The 27,309-nt window shown below is 53.8% G+C and overlaps 1 protein-coding gene across 1 annotated transcript in view; it reads left to right on the forward strand.

The window, feature by feature from the left end:
* Nucleotides 1-2,532: 2,532 nt before the first annotated feature.
* Nucleotides 2,533-27,309, forward strand: part of COTL1 (coactosin like F-actin binding protein 1) — a 39,881-nt gene continuing 15,104 nt past the window's right edge. The window contains exons 1-3 of the mRNA XM_008702682.2: nucleotides 2,533-2,797; nucleotides 3,058-3,140; nucleotides 26,564-26,721. Coding sequence (XP_008700904.1) covers nucleotides 2,721-2,797; nucleotides 3,058-3,140; nucleotides 26,564-26,721 — 318 coding nt within the window. The 5' untranslated portion in view covers nucleotides 2,533-2,720. The remainder of the gene's footprint in view (nucleotides 2,798-3,057; nucleotides 3,141-26,563; nucleotides 26,722-27,309) is intronic.

Consider the following 27,309-nt stretch of genomic DNA (forward strand, 5'->3'; position numbering starts at 1 on the left):
CCCCACGCCAACCTCCCCTCCCCCACCACTCTTTCACAGCTGCCTTGGTTCTCCCTGGCAGACCTGTGTCATTATCTATTTGTCCAGTCCCCCTATTGACGGGCACTCAGGTTGCTCCTAACCTCCTGCTACTGGAAATAAAGCTCAGTGAATAACCTTGAAAAGAATTACACTCGTGTGAGCGTTGAGTACAGCAGTGGCTGCAACACCACCCCCCCACCCCCCCACCCTGCTGCCACGAGAATCACAGCGGCGGCCTTTAAATGTCCCAACCCCCCAGGCTGAACCTCAGATCAATTACATCAGAATCTCTGAGTGTGTTGCGGAAGCATCACAGAAACTCCAGCCTGCAGCCGGCCCTGGACACCACTGACCTCTGGGGGAACCTGATGGGTCAAGAGCGCAGGGACTTGCAAATCTGCTAGATATTGCCAAGTGGCCTGTGTTGGGGGTTATGCCCACCTGCACTCCCACCGGCTTGAGAGGGCCTGGGTCTTCCTAGCCTCACCACAAAGCAGGCTTTGTCGAACTTGGATCTTTGCTGACCTGTTAATTTATTTTGAAGGTATCTCAGTCTCTCCTTAATTTGGGCAGAGAGTTAGCATATGTTTAAGAGTCAAGGTCTGTCTGGGGGTGGCCTTTGCCCATTTTGTTTTCATTTTTGTTTAGATTGGCTTCTTTGTATGTAAACAAGAGGAATTCTTTGTGATTTGGATTGCAAATACTTTGCACAGCTTAGTCTTTTGTTTTTACACTTTGCATGAGACATTATGGTTTTGTTCTGTTTTCTTCCTTGAAGACTTCTTATATACTTGAAAGTATCCATCTTTTGTTCTAGCTTCTGGACTTAGAGTCGTGGCTGAAGGACCCTTCCCATTCCAGACTTGTGAAGACAGCTTCCTATGTTTTTCTTCTGCAACTTCTGTGGTTTCCTTTATTCACATTTAAATCTTGGATGCTTTGGATTTATCCTGATCAATGCTGTGAGGTATGAATCCACCCTTGTTTTTCTTTCCAATGGCCAATCATATCATTACCTTTATCAAGGAGTAAGATAGAAACTGCTTTGGGCTACTTCAAACCGAAATTTGTTTTTGTCTTTTTATTTATAGTGACACTAGATCCGCTTTTTCTCAAAATGTGGTCCCATCCACCCACCCGTTTACCCATCCACTGATTGACTGATTCTTCTTGTTTGCCACTGAGAATGTTATTATTAATTGGACATTGTCCCTGACTTTTTGGATTTCTATTTAGGATTTATTTTGATTACTTAATAACCAACAACGACCGTTTATTGAATATCTATTGTTTATATGTATGTTTCCATTAAACCATAGACAAACCCATGATGCTAGTACTATTATCCCATTTGAGGAAAGTAGTCTCAGAGTGTTTGAGGCTTGCCCAAGGGCCCACAGTTAGAAAGTGGCAGTGCTGGAGGAAATTCAAAAGCCTGGTTTCCAGGGTCTGGCCTTTTTACCTGCGTTGACACTGTAACTGGTCTTTGTGGAATGGCAGGATGAGGAATGAATGAGTGAGTCAGTGAGGGAGTGAGGAAGACAGAATGAGTCAGCTCTCGCACTCAGAGGAACCCAAAGGGGGAGATAAGACGTGAATGCAAATAACCAGAATACAAAGTAAACAGTGATCCCACCAGCGTTTTGGATGCAATCCACTTTCTATCCCCTCCTATTTGAAATGCTTACTTCTTCCCAATTCCTCCCCACCTAGAAACCAAAGAGCCAAACACTGAGGTGGTGGCAGTCTCCTCTGGCTTGCTGGATTAAATCACCCACTTGGAGGATCCCTTTGGAGGCATGAAGCTCTGCAGCCCCGCAGCCTGGGTGGTGGGGGGAGGGAGGAGGAGGAATAAGGAGGAGGGAGAGGCAGGGAGTGGGAGGGAAGAGAAGGGGAGGAAGACAAGGGAGGAGGGGGGAAGGGAGGAGGGGGAAGGGAGAAGAGGAGGAGGGAAGGGAGGAGGAGGGAAGGGAGGAAGGGGAAGGGAGGAGGGGGAAGGGGAAGGGAGGAGGGGAGGAATAGATCTTGAGGAGGAGGGAACAGGGAGGATGAAGAAGGGCTTGATTTGGGGATACTGGGAGAGGAAAAAAGGAAGAGAGAAGCGGAAGAAAGGAAGGGAGGGGAGATAAAAGAAGAGGAGGCAGAAGGGGTTAGGGAAGTGGGAGGAGCAAGGAGGGGGAGGGGAGGAGAGGTCTAGGGAAGGACTAAAGAGAGGGAGACACAAGGAAGGGGAGGGAGGAGGAAGGAGAAGGAGTAAAGAAGGATGAAGGAAAGGAGAAAGAGGGGTTGGGGAGGAGGAAATGGAGGGAGTAAGAGGTGGCTGTGGGAGACCGAGAAGAGGGTTGGGAGGGAGGAGGGGGAGGGAGAGCAGAAAGCCCCTCCTCCAGCCCCCGCCATGGAGTTGCGCAACCCGCCCGGACTGGGATTGGTCGTAGGCGGGTCAAGACGCCCCTCCCCCGCGCTCAGGCAGCCAATGGCCAGAGGGGGGCGTGGCGAAGCCGCCTGGGTCCCGGCGCGCGCTCCGTGCGCCCTCGGAGCCGCCGCAGCGCTCGCAGCTCGTAGCTCGCGTCCCGCGTCGCTGTCGCCGCTGCTACTGCCGCCCGCCCTCCGCGCGTCCCCGCTGCGCTCCGATCCCTGCGGCCGGCCCGGGGCGCGCTCAGTCGCTCCGGGCAGAGTGTCCCCACTGCGGCCCTGCGGCGATGGCCACCAAGATCGACAAGGAGGCTTGCCGGGCGGCGTACAACCTGGTGCGCGACGACGGCTCGGCCGTCATCTGGTGAGGAACTTTCCATTGCTCTCCAAGCCCCGCTCCCCGAGCTCTCGAGGGGCCTGGTGCACTGAGCCGTCTTCCAAACGGGACGGATTAAGGGTCATCCCGAGCTGTCTCCCGCAGCCTTAACTCAGGACAGCGTGGAAAGCCAGCGCTGGCTCCCCCCAAGCCAGAGCATCTTTTAGATTGTCCTGCTGGAAGCTCGGCACCGTGCAGCTACTACCATCGCTGATGTGTGTGTGTGTTTTTCTTCTTCCAATCCAAAGGGTGACTTTTAAGTATGACGGCTCCACCATCGTCCCCGGCGAGCAGGGAGCGGAATATCAGGACTTCATCCAAGAGTGCACAGGTAGGGAAACGCGCCTTCTGGGGGGAATTCCTGATCTTTTGGGAAATTGTCAACGCGGTGGGGAGGAGCTGCAGAGGCCAAACTGGGAGGAGCCTGGCTACCCCGGGTGCCTCTGGCGCTGCAGGAACCAGATTTGAGGTTTTTAAAGCCTCATAAAGCGTGCTCCTGTCTGGAAATCCTGAGCCACCAGAGGTGGCCGCCTGGCTCCGTTGCTCCCCTCAGTACCCTCTCCAGAAGAGACAGCTCCTTTGCCCCCTGCGGGTCACTGGTTTTTCAAGGGTCAACTCAGTGTGGTTCCAACCTCCCGTTCAGCTCTCCCCACCACCCTCTTTCATCGGTCAGTGAGCCAAAGTAAAAACACAATCCTGGAGCTTATTGCAGGAGAAAGAAACTGTCAGCGATATCCTCCCTTCTCCGAAGCTTATTGTCAGTGTGCTGGTTCCATGTGGGTTTTTTATTTGTAGAATATAGAGCCAGATATGACAGAGTACAGTCCCTGTGATGCCATTCATGTGGAGCTGTCGAAAAGGCAAAGCTAATCTGCGGTGTGGAAAGTCAGAATGGTGGTCACATTTTGGAGTAGACAGCCACTGACTGGGAGGGGCACATGGAAGGCTCAGGGGTGTCGGAGATGTCTCGTATTTCCATCTGGGAGGTGGGTACACAGGTGTGTACATGTGTAAGAAATCATCAAGGAAAATACTTACGAACTGTAAACTTCTTGCACTTCCCTGGGGTGTGTTAAACCACGGAAAGAAAGGAACACATGGTGTATGGAACCACAGACCCCCAGCAGCAGCAGAAGGCTCAGCCTGCTCAGTAATAGGACCCTTCAGAGCCGAGAGTGGAGGATGAACTCTCTCCAGGCCTCTGGTCCCTCGCTTTGAAACAGATGTGGAGACAAAGGCAGTGCAGCTTGGAGGTTAGGCAGGAACCCTGAGCTGGCAAGTTGGGTTTGAATCACTGAGTGGCCACTTCCTGGCTGTGTGGTTTGGGGTGAGTTACTTAACCCCTCAGGGCCTTGGTTTCCTCACCTGTAATCTTGGAAGGCTGTTGTGAGGATGGGTGAGTCAACGCGTGGAAAATGCTCAGGGCAGTGCCTATACACAACTACGTGGTCATTTGCAGAATAAAGAAAAAGCACGAAATTGTGTCCCAGATCACGTGACTGCTCCTTTCTGTAGCTGTTCCCTTAACCGAGTGATAGTTTGCAGTTAGTCTAACTGAAAGAATATTTATGAAGTGTCTGCTCTGGGCTAGGTGGTTTTTAATGTTCTCCCAGTTAACATGTCTTCCTGAGAGCTGCCTGTAAATAGTCAGGCATGGCTTTTGTAAAGGGTTGGTTAAAAATATCCGATGTGTGAAGTACTATAACAACTCAGCATTTAATAAGGCACCTAGGGCCTCTTGTGGAGAGTCGGTGGGTCAGGATTTGAACTCAGGCCCATGACTCAGGAGCCCTGTCTCTTTACTACCTCTACGCTTCCTCCCCAATGGCAAATGCTTTTGCAAGTAGAGTAAATGCAAACTCTTGGCTTTCCCCCAATTTGGTGCACATCTAGGAGATTCAGCGGTATTTTTTGCCTTGTCGGATCTGAGGCTTTGTCTCACAGGCCAGCTTCCCTCCTCGCTGAACTCGAGAACAGAAAACTAGCAGTTTCTTTCCTCCTGCTGACCATCCATCACCCTCCCCCCACATCAGACTGGGTTTTGCTCCTGAAGCTATTGTTCTCCTCACCGAGTAGGAGAAGGTGACCCAGGGATAAAAGAGCATCCTGTCAATAGAATAGATTTTGAACAGCTGCTCCTGGCCATTGGAAGGGCTTGATGCAGTGGGAGAACGCTTCCTTCCTCCCCTGGGCTTTGCAGGGGGTGGGGAGGAGGGGTGTTACTCTGACCCTTCCCCCACCCAGCAGGGAGGCAGGGATGGGAGTGCCTGGCGGGGAACTAAAAATGCTTTCCCTGCTGCTTGTTGATCTTATGAATGGGCTGTGGGATCTGAAGGCTCCGTCTGCGTTGGCTGGAAATCTGCCCGCCTTCCCGGGCCATCTGTTGGACAAATGTATAGGCCAGTTATGGGTGCTATGTCTGCCCTTCTTTCTCTTGGAAAACTGTGTTCCTTCCCCCAGCCGTGTCCTCATAACCCAGTGACAAAGGACTCAACACCGACTAGTAACTTCATATATGCAAGTCGCTGTGCTTGACGTGCCTTGTCTCCCATGACCAGATTGTTTCCCTTCCACAGACAAGTACAGCAGGACCCAGGGAGGTAAAGTGACTTGGCTGCGATCACGTAGTTAGGACGTGGCAGAGCTGGGACCTGAACCCAGGCAGGCTGGCTCGAAGGCCCAGAGTCTCGGCCTCATCTCTCTAAGGAAGTGGATTTAGATTTTTTTTTTTAAGTTTTATGTATTGAAGTAATCTCTACACCCCATGTGGGGCTCAAACTCAAAACCCTGGGATCAAGACTTGCTCGCACTTCCAGCCGAGCCCGCCAGGCGCCCCGGAAGTGGTTGCCTTCTCACCTTCCAGCCACGAGGCTTCTTCAATACAGCAGGTTCTGCTCAGGCCCCATGAAATTGTTTGCAGGTTACAGGAGACGTGCTTGCCCACTTACATGAGGCAGGGAGGGCTCTTTGTGGCCCTAATTCCAGGCAGGTGTCCTGATAAGCCCGAGGGGCCCTTGCTATGAGGACAGGCTCCCCTTCTGGCCCAGCCTTCCTGTTTCCAAGCATCTAACAAGGTGCTCGGAGGACCTGGAAGCCAGAAACAGCACCTGGTCTCTCCCTGCGTCAGTGCTGGGGGTGGGGGGTGGGGCGGGGAGTTTCCTTCTGGGCTTTCTCTCCTCCCTGACAGCCCCTCTTCTGGCATTCTCTGTGACACACCCTTCTTTCCCACGCCTGTGCCCTGACTGTCCAGCTTCTCCCTCTCATCTCTCCTCGCCCCCGGGCCTGGCCTCCCCTTGTCCACTGCAGCTGTTTTCTGGAAGGTCTCTCGTCTTCCTGTTTCTGCTGGCAGGATCTGGAGCTCTCTGGGCTCTGCCCTGGCTCTTCTGGGGCTGGACGCACCTGGCCTCCTCCTCCTGCACTAACTGCTCCATCAGCGCCTCCACTCTTGGCTTCCTGCCCCACACCTCAGTCCCCGAGAGCTTGCAGGTGCAGAGGGAGAGACCTCACGCAGATTAGCTTAAGCCGCTTCCGTGGGTAAGAAGTAGTAGCTGCAGGGAAGGCTGCCCAAACTCAGCCCCCCTGCTCCAGCCCCTAGCTCTGCTTTTCTCCTTCATTACTCTACTTGGGGACAGGAGGGCATGTTCTCCCTGAGTGGTGATACAGAAGGCCACCAGCGAGGCAGAGCCATCCCTGTGGGCAGAGGGAGACCCTTGGCCAATGACATCAGCGGAAGTTTCCAGACTGACACACTCTCCTTGTCCTGGCTGGATTCATGTGCCTGTCCTGGACCAGTCAGTGGGACTCTGGCTGGATAGGCCTGAGTCAGTGCCCACCCCCTGGGGTGGGGGAGGGGCAGCCCCACCCAAACCAGGAAACAGATTCGGGGAGGGTGGCTTCTTAAGGGAAGAGTGGCGGTGTGTGTGTTGGGAGGCTTGCTACTTCCAGAAGAGGGGCAAACCAAACACAGGTCCATTGCCCCTCACCTCCCTCCCCTTATTGCAACAATCTCTTAGCCCTTGATCTTTCTTGCTTTTTTTTTTTTTAAGATTTTATTTATTTATTTGACAGAGAGAGAGACGGCCAGCGAGAGAAGGAACACAAGGAGGGGGAGTGGGAGAGGAAGAAGCAGGCTCCCAGCAGAGCAGGGAGCCTGATGCCGGGCTTGATCCCAGGAGCCTGGGATCACGCCCTGAGCCGAAGGCAGACGCTTAACGACTGAGCCACCCAGGCACCCCTGATCTTTCTTGTCTTATATCCATTCTAGTCCCATTGCTGGAGTAATTCTTCCCAAAGCCCATCTCTAACCAAGTCACTCCACAGCTCCTTAACCTTCTCTGGCTCCCTTCTGCGCATGGAATTTGGCACAGGCTGTCTGCTTGGCAGTCCAGTCACTTTGTCCACCCACATCTCCTGCCCACACCTTTCTTTGTGCACCTGCAGCCCGATACCTTTGGACCTTTGATTTTGGAAGTTCCCTCCAGGCAGAATTCCTCTACACCATCTCTGCCCCCAACCAACCCAGTGTGATGTCTTCTTTATTTCAACAGCCCAGAGTTAGAAAGGCTCTTGAGTCACATCCCAGCTATGTCTCTTGCTTGCTCTGTGACCTTGGGCAAGGACATCCCTTTCTCTGTGCCTCAGTTTTCTAGTCTGTAAAATGGGGATCCTGGCAGTGCCTACCTCTGACAGTGACTGGGAGTGTTAGCTGAAATAACACATTCAAAATGAGAGCATAGGCCCCCGATGCATGCACGTGACTGTGGTTACTGTTACTTTTTATTATTTTTGCTCTTGCAGCTCTTAGGATGACCTTGTGCTTTCGGTACATGCCCCGGCTCAGTGCTCAGTAGGCACACAGCTCCTGATTAGCCCCACTAGGCACTCAACCCCAGGCTGGCAAGCAGTGGGCGTTCAGCCCCACGTGGGCGTGTGTTAGACCTTTGGCCTGGGTCTGCATGCAGTAGGCGCTTAGTACATAAGCACCTACCTCTTAAGAGGTGGTTAGCACAGTGGTTAAAGGTTTAGGCGACGTTGGCTGGCCTGGGTTCCAAGTCTAGTCAGTCATGTGACCTGGAGCAGGTGAGTGACCCAGCTGCTCTTCCTTTGCTGTAACGTGCTCATTAGGAGGATTGAGGAAGCAGTTCCACAGTGGCGAGGATACAGTAAGCGCTCCCTAAGTGTTAGTTACAATGATTGTCATCTCGTTGGTGGAATTTAATTGATGTGGAAGTAGAATGTGTGGTCTGAGAGCGCCAGAAAGGTGGGAAGGTAAAGAGATGATGGGGAGGAAACGGGTACGGAGCTGTGCCCGAGGTCCAGTGGTACCCACGACAGAGCCTTCGGGAGCCAGGAGGAGCCATTTGCCAGGCTGACTGGACCCGTGATCTCTCGGATTGCGGCAGAAAGGGCTCACAGATCACGTATATGTGGCCAGCAGTGGCTCACGCTGTCTCTGAAATCATGTTTTGTTTTGGCACCTTACAAGTAATACGTGTTCCTAGTAGAATATTGAAAAAGCAAGACTAAGTGAAAAGAATAGAAACTAGATATAGTTCAGATAAAGTTTTACCACTCAGAAATTGTTCACTAATTCATTTGCTCGGTTTCTCATTCATCCTCCGTCCCCTCCCCCCTCCATCCTCCGTCCCCTCCTCCCTCCCCCTCTCCTTCCCTCCTTCCTCTCCTGTATATGAGTGGCTCCCCTGCAGGGTACTGCTCTAGGCGCTGAGGATAAGTAGAGAAGCAGAGAAGGTCCCTGTCCTCAGGGAGCTGATGTGTTATTGTCGTTGCCCAGCCTTTCCAATGGCTACATAGTGTTCTCCCATATAAATGTAATATTGTTTAGCCAGTTCTTTTTGATGGACCCCAGAGTTCTCTGTTGCAAGCAGTTTTATTTTGGAACGAGTCCAAGCACCTGGGAATGAATCCAGTTTTCTGTTGGTGTATGTTTCGGAGCCACGGTCGAGCCAGGGTGTCTTGCCTTGACTCGCAGCCTTGGTGCGCTGTGCGACCTTGGGCAAGTCTCCCAGATTTTGTTTCCTCCTCTGTAAGATGGGGAGAACGACGGCACGTCACACACGGCGTTGTTGTGTGGATAAGTTGACGTGATATGTATAAAGCTCGTGGGGCAGCTCCTGGTATAAGAGTCAGTGCTCAAAACTATGGTTATTGTTAACGTAGCGCCTTCTTGAGGGATGTTGTGCATCAATGGATAGGTTGAAATAAACTATGTGGGCCGGTTATCAAAAATGTGCGTTCATGGAGGACAGGGTCAGCCTGAAGCTTGATGGGGCGGATGGCCTGTGATGTTGGCTAGATGATGCCCTGGGTGCAGGTGATAGTCCCGTGATGCTTTGTCTTCCACTTAAAACATCACTCACAGAGGAAAGTGGGGTTTGATATTTTTGTCTGTCCAGCATCCCATCCTTGGGGTGGGGGTGTGGACTTTTCCTCTGTCATTATAATCCTGCTCAGCCAATGTAGTTCCAAGGAAGTTGACTTGACTCTACACTGCCCTACAGGGAAGGCACGTGACCCAGACGTGGCCAATCAGAGGAAGCCATGCCCTCTGTTGACTGATTGGTTCGGGGCTGGGCCCTTGTGACTCAAGTTAAGCCAATCAGCTCCATCCCTGATACTTTGGACAGAGCCCTTTTTCTCTGGGATTAAGACCTGTAAGCATAGGGAAGGCCTGGAGCTTGCAGGACCCATGCACCATATGGAGAGAGGACCTGTGCGAGGCACTTGGGAACAGAGCCAGAGATGGAGAGTGGGGCCCGGGTGGCATGGCTTAAACTCTCGGGTCCAGCCACGCCTGGAGCTCTCTCCTGAGGCTATTTGCTTTCAGGAGCCGGTTAAAATGTCTTTTCTCAAGCCAGTTTGAGTAGGTTCTTTATCATTTCCATCTAAAAGAGCCCTGGCCTGTAGAGCCCCAAGGTAGATGGTTGGGACAGGCTAAGGGAGGGGAATCCAGGTTGGGCAAGGAATTCAACAGTTCTCATAGGAGGACTGGCTCAGGAATCTGGTCACATTCAACTTGGAGAGGCACCTGAGGGGACATGAGTATTGTCTTCTGTGTTTGAGGGGCTGCCCTGTGCAAAGTGTTCATTTCTTCAGTGTTCCTATGCCCACCCCAATCCCATGCGGTAGAATGAGACCAGACAGTAGAAATTTCAGGGATAGGTTTGGGGTTCACTTGAGAAAGAACTGTCCTCAAGTTAGAATGAGCTGTCAGTGAAGGTAGTGAGACCCTCGTCATGGGAGGTATGTCAGGAAAGGCTGCCCAACCACGTGACATAGATGTTTAGAAGAGGGTTTGAAGGGGCCCATCCTTGACCATGCACTCTCCTCCTCTCTCCCAGCTTCCTTCTCTGGTCTGGTCTACTCCCAGGAAGAGAAACAGTGCGGCAGTGTAGGCCTGGGCAGGGCCCCCGTGGGATGAGGTCGGCCCTACCACGGTCTGAGAGTGGCAATAGGATGGTGCCTGAGGAAAATGGAGGTGTGTTTACTGTTAAAGAAAACATGATTTGGGCGCCTGGGTGGTTCATTTGGTTGAGCACCCGACTCTTGATTTCAGCTCAGGTCATGATCTCAGGGTTCTGAGATTGAGACTCGCGTCAGGCTCCCTGCTCGGCAGGGCGTCTGCTTGAGGATTCTCTCCCTCTGCCCGTCACACTCCTCTTGTGCTCGCGTGTGCTCTCTCTTCTTCAGATAAGTCAATAAGTACATCTTTTTAAAAAAAAGAGGGAAAATATGGCTTATTCTGACACTTGTTCAAGAAGAGTAAAGCAGACTTTATTCGGGGGCACTGCGTGACAGGCGTAGGGACCGTTACAGTGGAGGTTTGCAACAGCGGAGAGAGGTCAGTCTCAATTCCGAATACATACAAGAAAAAGTACAAATTTATCATCAAGGAGCCAGGGAGCAAGGTGGAGGTCAGTGGATGGGGGCTTACCAAGGGGAAACGTCAGGGCTGAGGGGGTTCTGGCTGAACTGAGCTGACAGGGTTCTTGCGGCCCACCGGGTGGGCCTGGTGGTCACACAGTACCTGGAAGGTGATGGAGGACAAGGAACCTCATTAGATACGGGCGACGATCAGATATGGAGGGTCGGGGATCGGCTTGACCTGACTTAGCGGGATGCTTGCTGAAATCGGGTAATGTACAGATGAACACAGAAGTCCAGAAGTTGAGACCTAGTTGAAAAAGAGCTTAGAAGACCAGATTCGAGGGGCGCCTGGGTGGCTCAGTTGGTTAAGCAGCTGCCTTTGGCTCAGGGCATGATCCCAGAGTCCTGGGATCGAGCCCATCATCAGGCTCCCTGCTCAGCGGGAAGCCTGCTTCTCCCTCTCCCACTCCCCCCCACCCTGTGTTCCCTCTCTTGATGTCTCTCTCTGTCAAATAAATAAATAAAATCTTTAAAAAAAAAAAAAGAAGAAGACCAGATTCGAATTTGGTCAAGGACAGACTCTTTGCCGTTGCCAAAAGAACAGGGATGGGATGCAGACCGAGAAATCCATTCGCCCGTGGCCTCTGCACGTGGGCTTGTACCACACGCGGACAATGGGTGGTTGCTTTCTTGTGCTGTTCTGCCCTAGGGGTTTTTTTCACCCGAGTGGCGCACACACCCTAGATTTCAGAAATTTGAGAGAGGTCAGGAGAGAGATTGTCTAGTGAGTCGAAGGGAATATGAGGTCAAAAGGAAGCTTGAAATCTGTGACCGTGCTTTGGACTTTGTAAAGTGCTAAGCAGCCTGTCAGTCCATGCATTCAACACACGTTGATGGAGCACCTCTTTTGTTGCAGGGACGATGCTGGGCTATGATTTTTAAGTGGCACCTTAAGGCTACTGAGCCATCACCTTCATAGTTTTCTGTAATATTCGGTGTCTCCTTGCCTTCTGTTCCCACACATCTGCTGCTGGGAGCTTTCGAGCCACAGCGCATTGCTTCTTTGTGTCATAAGACGCGTGGGCTTTGGATCTGCCTCCTGGGTGATATTGGTGCTTGCTTTTGAGTTCGTGGTCTTCCCCTTCCCCGGGAAAGGCTGCTACATGTCCATCTTCCGGGTCAGTAGGGTGTCCCCTGTTCAGAAAGAGTGTTCACTTCATTGAATTAAATTGAGTTTTTGCTCCTTGCAAATCCTTGGGAGTTGATGCCAACTTTTTGGAAGTATTGCTTGTGGATTGAATCCAGGTGTTCCCTCCACCCCCTCATCGCAGGTCTTTGATAACTCGGTTACCAAAACTAGTGGTCATTTCTCTGTCTTCATTCCACTTTATGTCCCTCCAGCATTTGTCGGTGAGCACGACTCACTGAAAACACACTTTCCCCTCCCTCTGGTTCCCCTGCCAACTCACATCTGCGCAGGTCTTTGATAACTCGGTTACCAAAACTAGTGGTCATTTCTCTGTCTTCATTCCACTTTATGTCCCTCCAGCATTTGTCGGTGAGCACGACTCACTGAAAACACACTTTCCCCTCCCTCTGGTTCCCCTGCCAACTCACATACTTCTGCTTTTATGCCCCTCATCTCTCTCGTTTTCACTTCCTGCTGCTGCTTCTCCTTTCCCTTTCCTGCCCCGTAAGTGTGGGTGTTTCCCATGGGTCCACCCTTGATCATGGCTTTTCCTTCTCCGGGAAATGTGGTGAGCGCCTACTGTGTGCCGAGCTCCTTGCTGAGCGCCGCGTGACCCTGTGGCCCAGGCCAGAGGCAGCTTTCTAAACCTCACATCAGGTGGCATCAACTCCTCTCCCTTTGGAACATTTGGTGGGTTTCGCCCATAAGGTCCAAATGCTTGGAGGTGACACGGAGTGCCCCTACGAGCCCTCCAGTGCACGTCCCCAACACAGGGTTCGGACCTCACCGATGCTCAGGTGCCCGCGTAGGCACTTGGCATGTGGTAGCACGTCACGTTTCTTATCTATGACGATGTGTATGAAAGGAGTAAGGACGAGTTATCCCATTTTACTGATGAGGAATCTGGCCGTTTCCTTGGAGAGTCAAAAGTTGCTTGCTCAAGATGGCGTAGTAAGTGGACAAACTGGACTTTGAACCCAGATCTGTGTCCAAGCCCCCTGGCTTTCCCCCGGCGCTGTGCTGCCCTGCCCTCCCCCTTCCTTGTGGCTTGTGGGCGGTGCTCCCTGTTCCTGCACTGCCCTCATGTGCTTCGCCTTCCTGGAGGGCTCCTATACATCCAACAAGGCCCAGGGTCAGTGCCCCTCTGTTCAGACGCCCTCCTTGCCTTTGTGATACTCACCACCTTGTGTGCTGGTTCTGTGTGTCTGTGTCTTCAGCTCCATGGCGAGGCCCTGGAGAGAGGGACTGGGCTCTGGTGGTGGCCTCCTTGGTGGTGAACCCCCATCCGTCATGGTTAGCCAGCCCCAATCTCTTTTTCCCCAGGGGTGCGTCGCTCCTTATGTGGGCCCGTTATGGGCCACTGCGCTTAGCGCTTCCTCGAGTCATGTCTGTCGTCTGACTCTCCTGCTGGGGTCTGAGCCCCTTGGCCACCGTCCTGGCCACAATCCGGGTCTGTTGGGTCCTCTGCCATACCTTCAGCACCTGGAACAGATGCTTGTTGAATAGGTGAATGAATGACCGTCCCCTGAGAGTTTTGAGAGCTGAGCTTGCCCCTGGAGGGCACACTGTCCCCCTGCCAATGGAGCAGCCCAGTGGCCCGTACGGACGTCTGTAGGTGCCAAGGCTCCCTGGCGGGTGCCTCTGCCCACACTGGTCTCTGGCCAGGGTTTCCTGCCCCAGGGCCCCTGCAGGGCTGCATTCCTCGCCCACCTAATTTTATGTGTTTGGTTTTTCGGGTTTAGCTGCGTGGCCTCAGCAGGGGCAGGTCCCTAGAGGCCTGTGTCTGACCTGATGGCAGGGTTCTTCGCTCCACATTTCATATTTTGTTTCATCAGTGCATTTTGAAATCAACTTGCCTTCTATCCTGATTTGGTTCTGGACTTAGTTTATGGTCACCTATCTCATTTTTCTTGTGCCTTCTGTAATAAATTCCCATAAACTTAGTGGCTTGAGATGGTGTAATTTTATCATCTCACAATCCTGGGGGTCAGAAGTCCAAAATCTGTCTCACGGGGCTGAAGTCCAGGTGTCGGCAGGGCCATGTTCCTTCTAGAGTCTCCGGGGGAGAATCCGTTTCCTGGCCTCGTCCAGCTTCTAGAGGCACCCGTGGCCCTTGGCTCATGGCCCCTCCTCCACCTTCCAAGGCCACCGATAAGGTCAAGTCCTTCTCATGATGCCGTCTCCTGGGTTCTGATTCTCCTGCCTCTCTCTTCCCGATGTGAGGACGCTTGTGATTATGGCGGGCCCACCTTGATCACCCAGGGCGATCTCCCCACGCCCAGATCCTTAACAATCACATCTGCAAAGGCCCTTTTGCCATATCAGCTCACATCACCGTAGGTTCTAGAGATTAGGATGCGGACCTCATTGGGGGCCGCTGTTTTGTCAGCCACCGTGATCTAATGATTTCATTTAATCTACACTGTGGCCCAGTTTGGTAGGCCCCATTGTAATTCCCACTCCATAGACGGGAAAACTGAGGCTCAGAGATGAGAAGACACTGGCCCAAGGTGGCACAGAGGCCCAGCACTTCTGCTCTCCTAGTGCCTGTGTTTCTGGCCACCATTCCTGACACCTGCATGCTTCCCTACCCTTGCAACTGAAATTCTTTTAAAACAGGAGGGAAGAGGCGTCTGGGTGGCTTAGTCGGTTGAACATCTGGCTCTCAATTTCAGCTCAGGTCATGATCTCCAGGTCCTGGGATGGAGCCCGGCATTGGGTTCCCAGCTCAGCAGGGAGTCTGCTTCTCCTGCGCACCCCCTCTAAAATAAATAAATAAATCTTTAAAAAAAAAAATAACAAGGAGGGAAGACCACAGGCAAGCTCTTTTCTCCCCCCACCGCCAGCTTTATCGAGAAATAACTGACATACGACACCATCCGTGTCAGGCGTGCGGTGTGATGGTTTTATTTATACGTACTGTGAAATGATCACGGTAGGTTTCCTGCACATCCATTATCTGTTACAGATGCAATAAAGAGAAAGAAAAGAAATTTCTCCTTGTGATGAGAACTCTTAGGATCTCCGCTCATAATAGCTTTCCACGAGCTCTTTTCTTGAACGCTAAGGGGCAGACCTAAGGCCCGTGTCTGTGGCCGGTGGCATGTTTGTGGGAATACGCAGCTCGGAGGTAATTTTTCTGCCTTCCTTGAAGTGGCAAAGCCGGGGTGGCCTCTGAGAAGCAGCTCTGTAATTCAGATGCCTCTGTCCTTCCCAGGGTAAAAGTCTGACTTTACGACTTTTGTCTGAAAGGATGTGCCTGGGAGGTCATCTGATCTGACCCGGAAGTAGTTTTCTTCCCTTTTTTGGCTATAGTTCTACCCCACAGTTTGCGAGTAAAGGACCATGCCGCTTCAGGCAGGCCAGGGTCCCCTCTGGGTCACGCTGGGCTTCCGGGGAGGAGTGAGAAGAGCCGGGCTCTGGGCAGCCCCTGTGCGAGGCCCCTGCCCAGCAGAGGAGGGCCTGGGTTCACCCCCGTGAGCCACGCAGCCCTGAACGGGATGCTACTTGCTCTGTTTTCGATTTAGCAAAAACTACTGCCGTGTGTCTGGCTCTGAGAAAATAGCTTACTCTCTTCTTTGGTGACTTGTCATTACTCACCCATCCAACAAACACAAATTGAGGACCTACTAAGTGCCGGCCACTCTGGGTGCTGGGAAAATTGAGAGATCTAAGTCACAGAACTTGCATTGTTTTGGGAGCGCAGGGCCAGATACACAACAAGCTGGCAAATTAGATCACTCAGAATGGGAAGAGTGCCATAAAGAAAATACAACGAAGCCACAGCCTGGAGACAGACCCCAGGGGGGCCACCATCAGCCAGGGTGGTCACGGGAGACCTGAAGAGGAGGGGAGACTGAGGCAAGACCTGAACGAGAAGGAGGTAGACTCTTAGGTACCTGGGTGAGGAGTGGGCCCTGCGAAAGGGAAGGCCCTCAAATCATGTATTAGATTGTGGCCTCATGTCCAGAATATGTAAAGAGTTCAGATAACTCAACAATAACAAGACAAACAACCCAATTAAAGAATGGGCCAGGGATTTGAACAGATGTTTCTTCCAAGAAGACCTACAGATGGCTAATAAATGAAAAGGTGCTCCGCGTCGTTAGTTATTAGGGGATGTTCATCAAACCATTATGAGATACCACTTCCCACGCACCAGGAGGCTGTGTGAGGGTGCAGAGAGCTGGAACCCTCATGCGCTGCTGGGGGCGGGGAAGGAAAATGGTGGTGCCCCCGTGGAAGACAGTTTGGTGGCTCCTGAAAAGTTTAGGCTTAGCAAGTCCATTCCTTAGTATTTACCCAAGAGAAATGAGAACACACGTCCGCACGAAAACCTGTGTATGAACGCTCCCAGCAGCGTCATTCGCAATAGTCAGGAAGTATAAAGCACCCCCATGACCATCATCCGACCGAGGACAGACAAGGTGTGCCTCTCCATATGGTGGACTATTATTCAGCCGTAAAAGGAACAAAGTACTGATCCATGCTATACCCTGGACCAACCGTGGGGACGTTATGCCAAGTAGAAAAAGCCAGATACAAAAGGCACGTACTGTATGACTCCATGGGTTAGAAGTTTCCAGAACAAGTAAGTCCGTGGAGATAGAAAGCAGCTGAGTAGTTGTTGGGTGGGGACAGGGCAGGAAGAGTGACCACGAGTGGGTATGAGGTCTGCTTTTGGGGATGAGGAAATGTTTTGGGATTAGACCCTGTGATCATACGAAAGACCAATGAACTGCACCCGTCAAAGGGTGTGTGCCTTTTTATGGTGTGTAAATGATATCTCATCTGGACCCCGTGGAGAGGAAAGGGGGCGAGCGGGAGCTCGGGAATCCAGCAGGGCTGTGGCAGCAAGCCTGGAGGGAGGCGCGGTCCACAGCTGGCAGGGCCGGAGCGTGGCGGGCCTCGTGGGTCACGGTGACAGCTCTGGATTTTAGTTGCGCGTTTCACTCCTCTGACCTCTCTTCGACAGCCGTCTAGCATTTGCCTCGGTCCTTTCTGTGGCAAATTCCCTGGTCAGCCCGTTTAGCTCTGCCACTCTTCCCTCTGTGTCTCAGACCTGCCCGTCCCCACGCGACCCTCCATCCCCACGGGGCCCTCAGATGCACGCAATGCCCCGGCCCCTCCACCCGCCATGTGCATTTGACGGCCTGGGTTTCCAGTCTCCTTGGCGCTTCCATTCGCTCCATGATAGCTGTGACCTTTTGTCATCACCGTCTAGGGTTTTTTTTATGCTTGCTCTGCGCCAGGCCCAATGCTGAGGGCTTTAGCTCTCCAGTCTGACGAGGATTGATATCCAGAGACGCAGTGCCCCCCGGCTGGGCCCTCCTGTCCCCTGATTCAGCGCCTGGCCCGCGGCCCGTGCCGTCGGTCTGATGTCTGTTTCACCGCCTGAAACCCGGTGTCGGAAACGAGCGCTTCAAGAAAAGCGGAGGCTCTGTCTGGGATAGTCATATGGGCTGAGAAATGAGTGAATGACTGAAAGTGAAGTGAGTCATTGGTAAGGGTGCTGGCAGGCTTGAAGGCCGGGGTGTTAACGGCCACGGGGATAAAATCCGTTTGTGAGTTCTGTCCCCCCCACCCAGGGGCTCCGAGGCACAGATGGGAAAGCCATGCCCCAGCCCAGAGAACTGGGGATCCCTGGGGGAGGCCACTGGGCCACGGTCACTCCATGGACAAAGGCAGAGCTAGGACGCCAGCCTGGGTGTCCTGGCTCCCTCGGGCTGCCGAGGTTTAGAGCTTGCCTCGCTCGCTTGTGGCAGTATAATTGGTGACACGAACAGGAAAGGTCGAGAAGACGCCACGTTATGCATCTCTCGGTAATTCCAGCATCACGTTGGTTCGCTTTTCCCACGTGCTTTTATTTAAAGGGCACATTTGTCCAGACCAGTCAACTGCTATCTCACTGTCCACATCTGATCATTTCTATTCACTCCTGCTCCCTGGGGGGTGGAAGCCACACTTCTAAAAATCCAGGAAGGGGATTGGTTTTATTCTTCTAAAATGGCATCTCCCACTGTACTGAGTGCAGCTGACAATGGGGGGCTGGAAAGCTCTCTAGCGGCCGTAGACGAGGAGGCAGGGCTCTTCGTGTGCTCGGGCATCTACTGAGCACGCGCAGTGTGACCGGCACTGTCCTGGGTACTTGATAGAGTAGGGACGAGACTCCTGCCCTCCTGCAGCGTAAGGATGCGCAAACCGTCGGAGCCCTCAGGAGAGCCGTCCTGAGCCTTTAAATGCTTATTTTACACGCAGTAATAATAAGGCAGTTATATGCTTCTCTAGCCTGTGCAAGTCAGAAATAGAAGGGCTGGGAAAGAAAGGCATTTGGACTTGCCCCCAGAAGCTGTTGCTCTTACCTGTGTAGTTTGGTCAGAATCTCTCCCCTGAGTTGTTAACATGAGCCCTTTTGCCCTTATCCTGTCAGCTGGGCGAACTCTATCTTGTCCTTCAAAACCCAGATCAAACGTCACCTTCTCTGTGAAGCCTGCCTTGATTACCACTCCCCAGGCAGAATGAGTTTCCTTCTTTCTTTGATGTTCCCATTCACCCTGTGACAACTTGTTACTAGGACACTGACTACATTGTGTAACTGCATTTTGTTTTTGTTGGCCAAACTAGACTGTGTAGCTTTTGAGGGTAGGGACTGCGTCCTATTCAGCAAAGTCCCCACATCACAGATTGTTATAAGTGTTTGTCAAATGACAGACTGACGGCTGTGGAGGACGCAGCAGCATGAATCCACAGCCGAGCAGGACAGGACAGTCAGACACTTCGCCAACTCCAGGGTGTCCCGCTGCAGGTGCCGGAGACTCGGGCTCCGCCTCGGGGGAACTGGTTATGGCCTCTGTTCTCTAAGCCCGAAGGTAGAGCCGGGTGTAACATGCTGACTTCCATTTAAGGAAGTAAAAGTAACCATCAAAAAAAGAAAAAAAGTTCTGGTGCTTTGTCACTGGAGGAGAGCCTTCAGCTACCCGGATAATTTGGGTATCCAGAGCAGTGCAGTCCCTGCGGGTCCTACGGAAGTAATCATCTTGCTTTTCCTCTGGCTATCTTGTACTCCATTTTCTCGTATTCTCCGTCAAAGTAGGGAGCTGGGTCATTCACATTTAATGAAAATGCAGTGAGTCAGGAATCACTGGAGAAGTCTACCGCTGCCAGGAACGGGGTCACCACCGTCCGCTTGCACACGCACTGTGGCCTCAGGTGCGGAGACCGTGTGCACATCCGTGTGCACACACAGTATAGAGCTCGTAAACAAATAACATCTCCATTTCTGCCCTCTGAGGAGCCAGTACAGCGGGGGTTGCATTCCTAGGGTAATGGGCTTTATTTTTTTTTCTTGTGCTTCCTGTTTTCTAAACATTTTTTGAGTGGGACAGGAGGGTTTTTTTGTTGTTTGTTTTACCAATCAGGGCAAACAAAAATCACCTTGAAAAAGAAAGAGTGAGTAATATGGGGCTTTTCAGGAATGATAGGTCAACTCCCCTCGAGGGAGGAACTGGCTCTTGCCAGCCTCAGGCTTCAGTCCCTTCCTCTGGGCACCCAGCAAGCCCTCTGTCCTTGGAGTCCCGGGGAGAACCTTTTCCACTTCCCAGGCCCTGGTCTGTGACTGCCTGGGCTCCCCCTGTGAGCAGCCCGCCGGGAGGGAGGGCTGCTGCTGCCCCGTCCACAGTCTGCTCATCCCCTCGCCCTGGGCAGCAGGATGTTAGAATTCTTTCCCATTTCCTCTCGTCCTCGCTCCAGGGAGCTCGCTTGGTGGAAGCTGACGGCTCAGCTCTTTGGTGTGTGGGTTGTTTTCTTCCTTACTGAACCTTGTTTGCATAACTTCTTAGGGAGTCTATATAAGGTAAGGTCAGCTTTAGAGCAAGCTGCAATCCTGTCGTGCTCTGGGGCAATTTCCTCCCTGCTTCTCCTTCCCCTTTCTTTTGTCTTGCTCTGAAGTTCACTATTGGCTGGAAGTTACGAAATGAGGTGCTCTCTTCTGTCTCTCTGTTGGCCAGCAGACGTGTAGTGGTGCCTACTGTGTGCCTGGTGCTGGGGGATGTGACATGGGCCGGACAGATAGGAAAGTAGCTGAATAGATCCACAGGACATGCGCCAGAGTGGTGACTCAGGTGCTTAGACCCTTATGTTTGCTTATTTGTAATGATTTGCTGATTATTCTCCACTTTGTGTTCTGTGTGAAATGAAAAAAAAAATTGTCCAGAGCATTTGTAAACAATTCTCAGTCTCCTCTGGGTTTTGTCCCTTTCCAGCCAGGGCTGGCTTCAGGGAGAGGCAGAGGGGAAGACTAGGGTCCCTTTTGGGAGAAGGTAGAGGTCCTCGGTCAGTGCCGATCTTGCATTGGGGTCCCCTGGTGAGAATGCTGGGTGGCGTGGTCAGAATCTGCCCCTCAGTGATTACCTGAGGCGAGGGGGATTTCAAGTTGGGGTGGGAGGGGCAGGGGAGTCCTTGAGAGCTTGCTAGAGATTCTGTGCCGTTCGCAGTTTTTGGGAAAATACGGGGTGACTCATCCTGGTGGCCATGGTGATCCCTGTGAAGTCTGACTCCTCCTCCTTTCCTTCCTCTGTTCCCATACCCTGTGTGGTCATCTCCCCTTTTCGTTTCTCCTCCCACACCTGCCTTGTCCTAAGCGCTTAGCATCACCCCCTGGTCCTCCTGCCGTCCCCTCTCTCACTTCTGAATCCCTCCTGCCAGTCCAGCCCCAGACAGAGCTCAGGAGGAGGTGGTGAGGGGTAAAAGTGGTGAACGGGAGAGAAAGGAGGGAAATGTAGGGTGGAGAAAGGGGTGAGAAGAGAGCCCGAGGCAGGGAGGGACTGTGGAGGAGAGAGTGCGGTGACCACAGTGGCTTTCCGGGTGCTTACTTGGTGCCAGGCCGTGCCCACGAACTCGGCAGCGGTGGCCTCATGTCGTGTATGAACTTTCTTCGTAAATGAAGGCAAGGACCTTGCAGAGAGAAATAGGACAGGGAACCGAGCAGACCCAGCCCGGCATCTCTCAGTCCTTCGGTGGCCGGGCCAGAGGGCCGTGGGAGCTCTTTCACACCGCGAGGCCTCACAGACCACCGAGATGGTCCAGTTCTTCCGAGGGTGGGGTTTATTCATGCTGCATGAGGGCCATCTTTTCACGACTAAGACTGGCTGGGGGGGAGGGGTGGGTATCCACAGCGTTCACTCTGGGCCGAGGCCTGATGTGCCATCAGCCTGGGCTCCCAGTTCGCGGCGCCATCCAGAAGGCGATGGGCGGTGGCACGGATGGTCCTCAGGGATGGCGCTCCTGGCCTTGCTTTGTCGCGGGTTGACGTCTCCTCCAAGACGGGGCTCTACGTGATCTTGTGATGTGTTTGTGACTCCTTGTCAGTGATGGCTCCTGTCTAATGGACGATCCACAGGTGACAGAAAGGACCCCGCGGCCCCGTGCCACGGCTCAGTAGCCCTGCTCCTAAAGAGAGCGCTTCTCTTCCTTGGACTGTGGGATTTGAGCGAGGGAGAGTCTTGGGACAGTCCTCATGGTCTTCGGTGCCGACATACTCGGAGTCCTGCCTCAGTCCTCGGGTCTGTAAATTCTGGTGTCCAGAAGCCAGGCCGTACAGGAAGCTCCTTTTCACGATCACTTCCTCAAAATAAAAGAAGTGTGGGTGGGAAGGAAGGGGGTGGGGTGAACTTGGGGCACTTCAGCTTTTCTGCCCTTGAGACCTGCCATCTCACCCCCCTCCTGCCAGGGCTGGTGCGAGTTCTTCTCCCCTCCCCGTTTTCTCTGGGTCAGTGCTTCTCAAGCTGGGGAGCCCCCCGAGTCCCCCAGGGGCACGGCTTCCCAGAGCTCGTGAATCAGCAAGTCTTGGGTGGACCCTGAGCCACGTTTCCATGGTTTCCTGGGGGAGGCTGACACTGCGGGTCGGGGGGGGGGGCCCCGCTGTGGGAACGACTCTCCACTTAACCAGTGCTCCAACAGGCAGGGAGAGGGTTGTCTGGCTGCTTACCACATCAGCATTCTGAGCCTCAGTTTCTTCAGCTGTAAAAATGGGCCTGGGAGCCGTTCCGGCCGCACAGAGGGCTTGGGATGAAGACATGTGGCCACACGTGTACGCGCTTAGCATGGTGCCCAGCATGTCGTCGGCGCTCGATAAACAGCTTCTGTTATCCTTGTTTGTCTCAGCTGCACACCCCAGTGCTTAGCGCTGTGCTTGGCACATAGTAGGCCCTTGAGCCAAGCCACAGTGGCTGAATGGCTGTGCGGGGAACGCCCCTGCGTGGACACGCAGAGGAGCGAGTGTCAGTGTGGTGGGTGCGGAAAGCCAGTGCAGACGGAGAGGCAGGGAGGCCGTGCTTGGGTCTGGCAGGTTGATGGCACTGAGGCCCCCGGGGCAGTTTTACCGGAGAGGTGGGGACCCAGGAACCACGCCTGTTGCATATCCTGTTTCCTGAGACCCTCAGGCGGCATCAGGACTGTGCAGATGGGGACGCTGAGGTTTAGAGCCCTGTGTGCATCTGGTCTGGGTCACAGAGCTGGCACGAAGTGGCGGGAGCTTCTAATGGATTCCGGAACTTGGACTGTTAACCTGGCTGCTGGGGAGCAGAAGGTTAAGGGTGAAAAGTTGACGCAGCAGCCGGTGTAGACAGAGGTGCGGAGGCCTCTATAGAAGACAGGGAGCTCAGGGGTCTGTCTGCTGTGGGGGGGTCTGGGCCCGGCTTCCCCCACTGGGGTTCCCTGGAGCTGCACCCTCAGCTCCTGAGCCTCAGGCTGGAAAGATGTGCCACTGGCCCTCTGGGGACCGAGTGGCACCGTGAGGGTGACAGCCGTCTCAAGCCGCCACGTCCCCCCCGGCCAGGTTCCGGCATAGTGCACACACACAGGTGCGTGCACATAGATGGGTGCAGGCACACGTGTTATCCACGTGTGCGGTGTGGCTTCGCTCTGCCTTTCTGTTGGTACACCCACATGTTCCGTGTGTGAGCGCGGTGCCAGCAGGAGGGGAGGGGTGTTTGCCACGCAGATGCGGTGCTGTGGCCGCGCGCGTGTGTTCTGTCAGGGAAGGTGGCCCAATGCAGGACTGAGAACTAAAACTTCCCCGCACCAGCCAGTTTGAGGTCACAACCGGCTCAGAGCCTCCTTCAGGGTGAGTGGGGGAGAGAGGCTGCAGGTCCGTGTGGGCAGCTCCGAAAACGTCGCTCGGACAGACCGACTTTCCCTTGCAGACTCAGCTGACTTTTCAAATCTGAGGCCGCAAACATTTGTAAGCATAACGTGACTCTTGGCGGTTCAAAAACGTCAGCGATCTTGTTGGCCAAAGCGTTGTCAGATAAGCAGCCAGCAGCCGCCCCAGGAACGCGGAACGCAGTCCCTCCTGCCATTATAATGTAAATGACATTGGGGAAAGTCTGCACTGCCAGGTTCCCCAAGCCCTTGCGGGGGCTGGTGGCCGGGCTGTGACTCACTTCTGGTGACTCACTTCTGGTGCGTCCCTCTCACACCAGGTCCTGCGCTGGTACGTGGGACACACGGTTTGCGGCTTTCCCACGTGGAGGCTCTGGCCAGTGATGGGGTGCTGGGGGTCCAGCTGCGGTCACAGACACCGAGGCTCCAGGCTTCCAATGTGGGGATGGGAGATGGAGTGGTTCCCATGGAAACAGGCTGCTGTGCTTTTGCCTGCGTCGTCGCCTCAGGAGGCACCCGACCTGCGGCCCTGCCCCCCCCCGCCCCCCCAGATCTAGGCAGCAGTCTCATTAACCCCCGCCGGGGCATCTTGCTTCCTCCGCCACAGCCTCCCCGCTGCTCAGAGGGCCCTGGAACTGGCGGGCCTCCCCCTACGCCGTCGGCACCAGCCATGCGTGGCTGTGGACATTCAGTCCCTCCGCCCCGCCACCTCGCTTCCTGTGCTCACTGCCCACCTGGCAGCTCTGTCCTGTGGCCACAACTTCATGGAGACGTTCCCACCGTGGCGGGCCAGGCAGGTTGCACGGCGTTCCTATTTAATCCTTGCGGTTGACTGATGAGGGAGGCAAAATCGCCCCGTTGGGAAACCTCCCAGATGTGCCTCCGCGGGTGAATGGGTGGGCAGAAGGTGGCATAGCCATACCCTAGAATATGATTTGGCTGTAATGGGAATGAGGGATGGAACATGCCACAGCGGGGATGAGCCGTGCTGACGTGCTGAGTGATAGAAGGCCACGGATTGTGCGCTTCCGTCTATGCGAAATGTTCAGAGGAGGCAAGTCCAGAGGCAGAACGGACATAGTGCTGCTTCGGGCTGGGCAGAGGGCAGCGGAAGGACTGTGATGGGTAGGGTTGTGGCGGCACAGCGCTGTGAGTGTACTGAATGCCCCTGAATTGTACCCTGTGAACTAGCTGCAACGGCGAATTTTATGTTCCGTGACTTTTTCTTTTCTAAGAAAAAAAATAAAAGGAAGGACCAAAAAATATCACCCCTTTTTACAGCTGAGGCAGCTGAGGCTCAGTGCTTGGGGACTAAGTCAGAGTCCTTGAGGCTAGGAGATGGAGCCCTCACCCCCATTTGGGAGTCCCTGGACTCCTGTTTCCTTCCCCCCATGGCCAGTCTGCCACCAAGCCCTGTCTATTTGGCCCGTGAAATGTCCCCGAGACTCTTTCTCTGTTGGTGCCGACCCCCATGGTCCAGTCCCACAGTGGGTGTCCGCCAGACTCCTGTGGCCGGGTGGGGCAGTTCCCCGAAGGAAGGGGGCTGGGCAGACACACCCAGGCCACCCAGGCCTCGGCTTAACTGTCACGAGTCACCTTGCGCACATCCCATGACTTCTGAGGCTCATCTGTCTCAGGGCGAAGTGCATGTTGATGAAGACGACAGAGGTGTCCCCTCCTCCCCCATGACCCACCTCACAGCATCATTGTAAAGACCACATGAGATAGTAAAACGTGAGTGTGTTTTAGAAACCGTGACTGGTGATTATGACCTGTTTCCATCAACGCTGTGGGGCCGCCAGGCCTGGACCGTGGGGTCCGAATCAGGAATCCGTCTGGCTGAGAACCGTGTTTCTTGGTTCCCCTGGTTGCCCATGAGACGCACAGCTTGTAGGCCAGGATGTGCTCAAGCTTTGACGTCCCCTCCAGGCAGCGAACTTAACCAGCTCCAGATGATCCCCTTTACACCCAGAGGGCTTGGCGTAAACCTGTAAGCTGTGTGGGGTTCAGCAGGGAGGCAGCTGGGAAGACTTAGGAGGAAGATACCTTGATTTAGAAAAAATGAAAATACAGAAAAGCTCCCATGTGGTCCTTTGACCCATAGCATCAGCATCACCCCGGAGCCACTTAGAAATGCAGCCCCGGGGCCCCTCCGAGACCTGGGGACTCTACGTCTGCATTTTAGCGAGAGCCCCATGCGAGTCAGATACACACGGGCACTTGAGAAGCACAGCTCTCCACTGTCTGTGGGGACTTGAGAAATCCTAAAGCCAGATGCTAGAAGCCCTTTGAGAGGGGAGAGCTGAGCTGAGTAGCCAGCCCGAGGTGAGCACCCCGAAGCCGGTACTGGGCAGTCATCTGCAGTTGGGGACAATGACGAGCTCTCCCTGATAATTGCAAGTAAAATATGAACTATTTAGGAACTAAGCTGAGTAAGGATAAGTGGTTTCCTCAAAGAAAAGCACAGAATATTGGTAGAAAACACATTGAGGGTCTTGATTCAGTGGACACACAAACCGTCCAGAAGTTTATTCTCAGCTGGGGGAGCGATTTTGCCCCGAAGAGGCTGCGGGGCCGTGTCTGGTGACGTTTTTGGTTGTGGCAACTGGGGTAGGGGGTGTGTGATATTGGCAGCTTGTGGGTGGGGTCCAGGGATGCCGCTCAGCACCCTGCCTTGCCCAGGACAGTCCCCACCACTAAGAGCGATCCAGCTGCAAGAATCAGGAGTGCTGAGGCGGCGAAACCTTGACCCGTCCTAGTGGGAAACCCACACCCGGGTCACTCTGAAAACTCAGCACCATCGCAGATATTTTGGTAACGCGTAGCAGTGGCAGGCTGTCTGAAGGGACAATAATGATAAAAGCATGGTAATGGAACAAAAGGTAGATAGATGTGGACCAGTAGGACAAACCCCTCTCCCTCTTCCCCCCACCCCGACCTCCTAATAACAGATCTGTGACTTATAACCGGCAGGACACACCGAACGGCACAATACTCAGCATTCTTTACTGCGATAATTATCCAGCCACGAGCTAGACAGGCCAGCGGTCCTAGAGCCATATCTCACACCAAGATCAGGGCCACTCTGTCCCCCCACCTCCCACCCCCCATCTCAGTTCCCATTCCGAGCAGCTCCTTGGGGGATAAGAAGACTTGAGGAAGGTTTCGCTAAATCGGGTCCAGAACCTTAGCCTTCCTTGACCATGTGAAGGATGCGGGGTGGGGGGTATCAGGCTTAGCGGCCAGAGAGGCCTGTGTTCCGAGGCCAGCATGGCCTCGAACTGCCCACTGGCCTTGGGAGTGTCGCGTGCCCCTTCTGAACCTCCCTTCCCAGCTGCGAAATGGGCCTCGGAGCCTGCGATGCCGTTGCTGGGTTACATGAGGGGACGTTGGCCGAGGCCAGCATTGGGCTCCTGCCGTGCGGCTCTGGGCATATTCTGGCTCATGGCTCCTTCTCAGGAGCAAAGTCTCGGGACATTCTCACTGAGCACCGTGCCCTGTTTTGCTGTTGACGACAGATGACGTGCGGCTGTTTGCCTTTGTGCGTTTCACCACTGGGGACGCCATGAGCAAGAGGTCCAAGTTTGCCCTCATCACGTGGATCGGCGAGAACGTCAGCGGGCTGCAGCGAGCCAAAACCGGCACGGACAAGACCCTGGTGAAGGAGGTCGTGCAGGTACTTGGTCTTGTGTTCTTCCTGGGATGGGGTGGGCGGGGGTGGCGCCCAGGACAGAACGCGAGCTGCACCCATCTCTGGACCCCCAGAGCCGCTGAGGAAACGTTCCCTGAGTTGTTTGCGGGGTGTGGGCTGGGGGCGGGTAGCCAGGTTTGTGATTGTGACCACCACATAATGGAAAGGTGGCAGCTGAGGGCCTACCTTTGGGATGGGGCAGGTGGTTCATGAAGAAGGGGGCTGCAACGACGACCAAAATGGTAGCCGCTGTCTACTTGGATCGTGGGTCATCATGGTTGACTTCCAGTGGTGGCCGTGAGGACCCAGTGGGAGACTTCGTGCACGGCCTCTCAACAGTGTCTGGGACCCAGTAGTTGCTCAGGAATAACACTTGCCCCCCGTCCTTGCTAGGTTAGTAGGAAGAGGGGTTAGTCTCTGAGTTCCTTTCCTGAGGTTTTACTTGGAGGGCTCTCTATTTCCAAGTGTTCCTCTGCTCCGGATGTAACCAAAATCCATACTGTCGGAAACTTCCAAGGTGGTCCATATGGGGCGAGGGCTTGGGGTCACGCTGAGAAGAGAAAATCTGATTTC

The sequence above is a fragment of the Ursus maritimus genome, unplaced genomic scaffold (assembly GCF_017311325.1).
Source record: "Ursus maritimus isolate PB19 unplaced genomic scaffold, ASM1731132v1 scaffold_19, whole genome shotgun sequence".
NCBI classification, from domain to species: domain Eukaryota; kingdom Metazoa; phylum Chordata; class Mammalia; order Carnivora; family Ursidae; genus Ursus; species Ursus maritimus.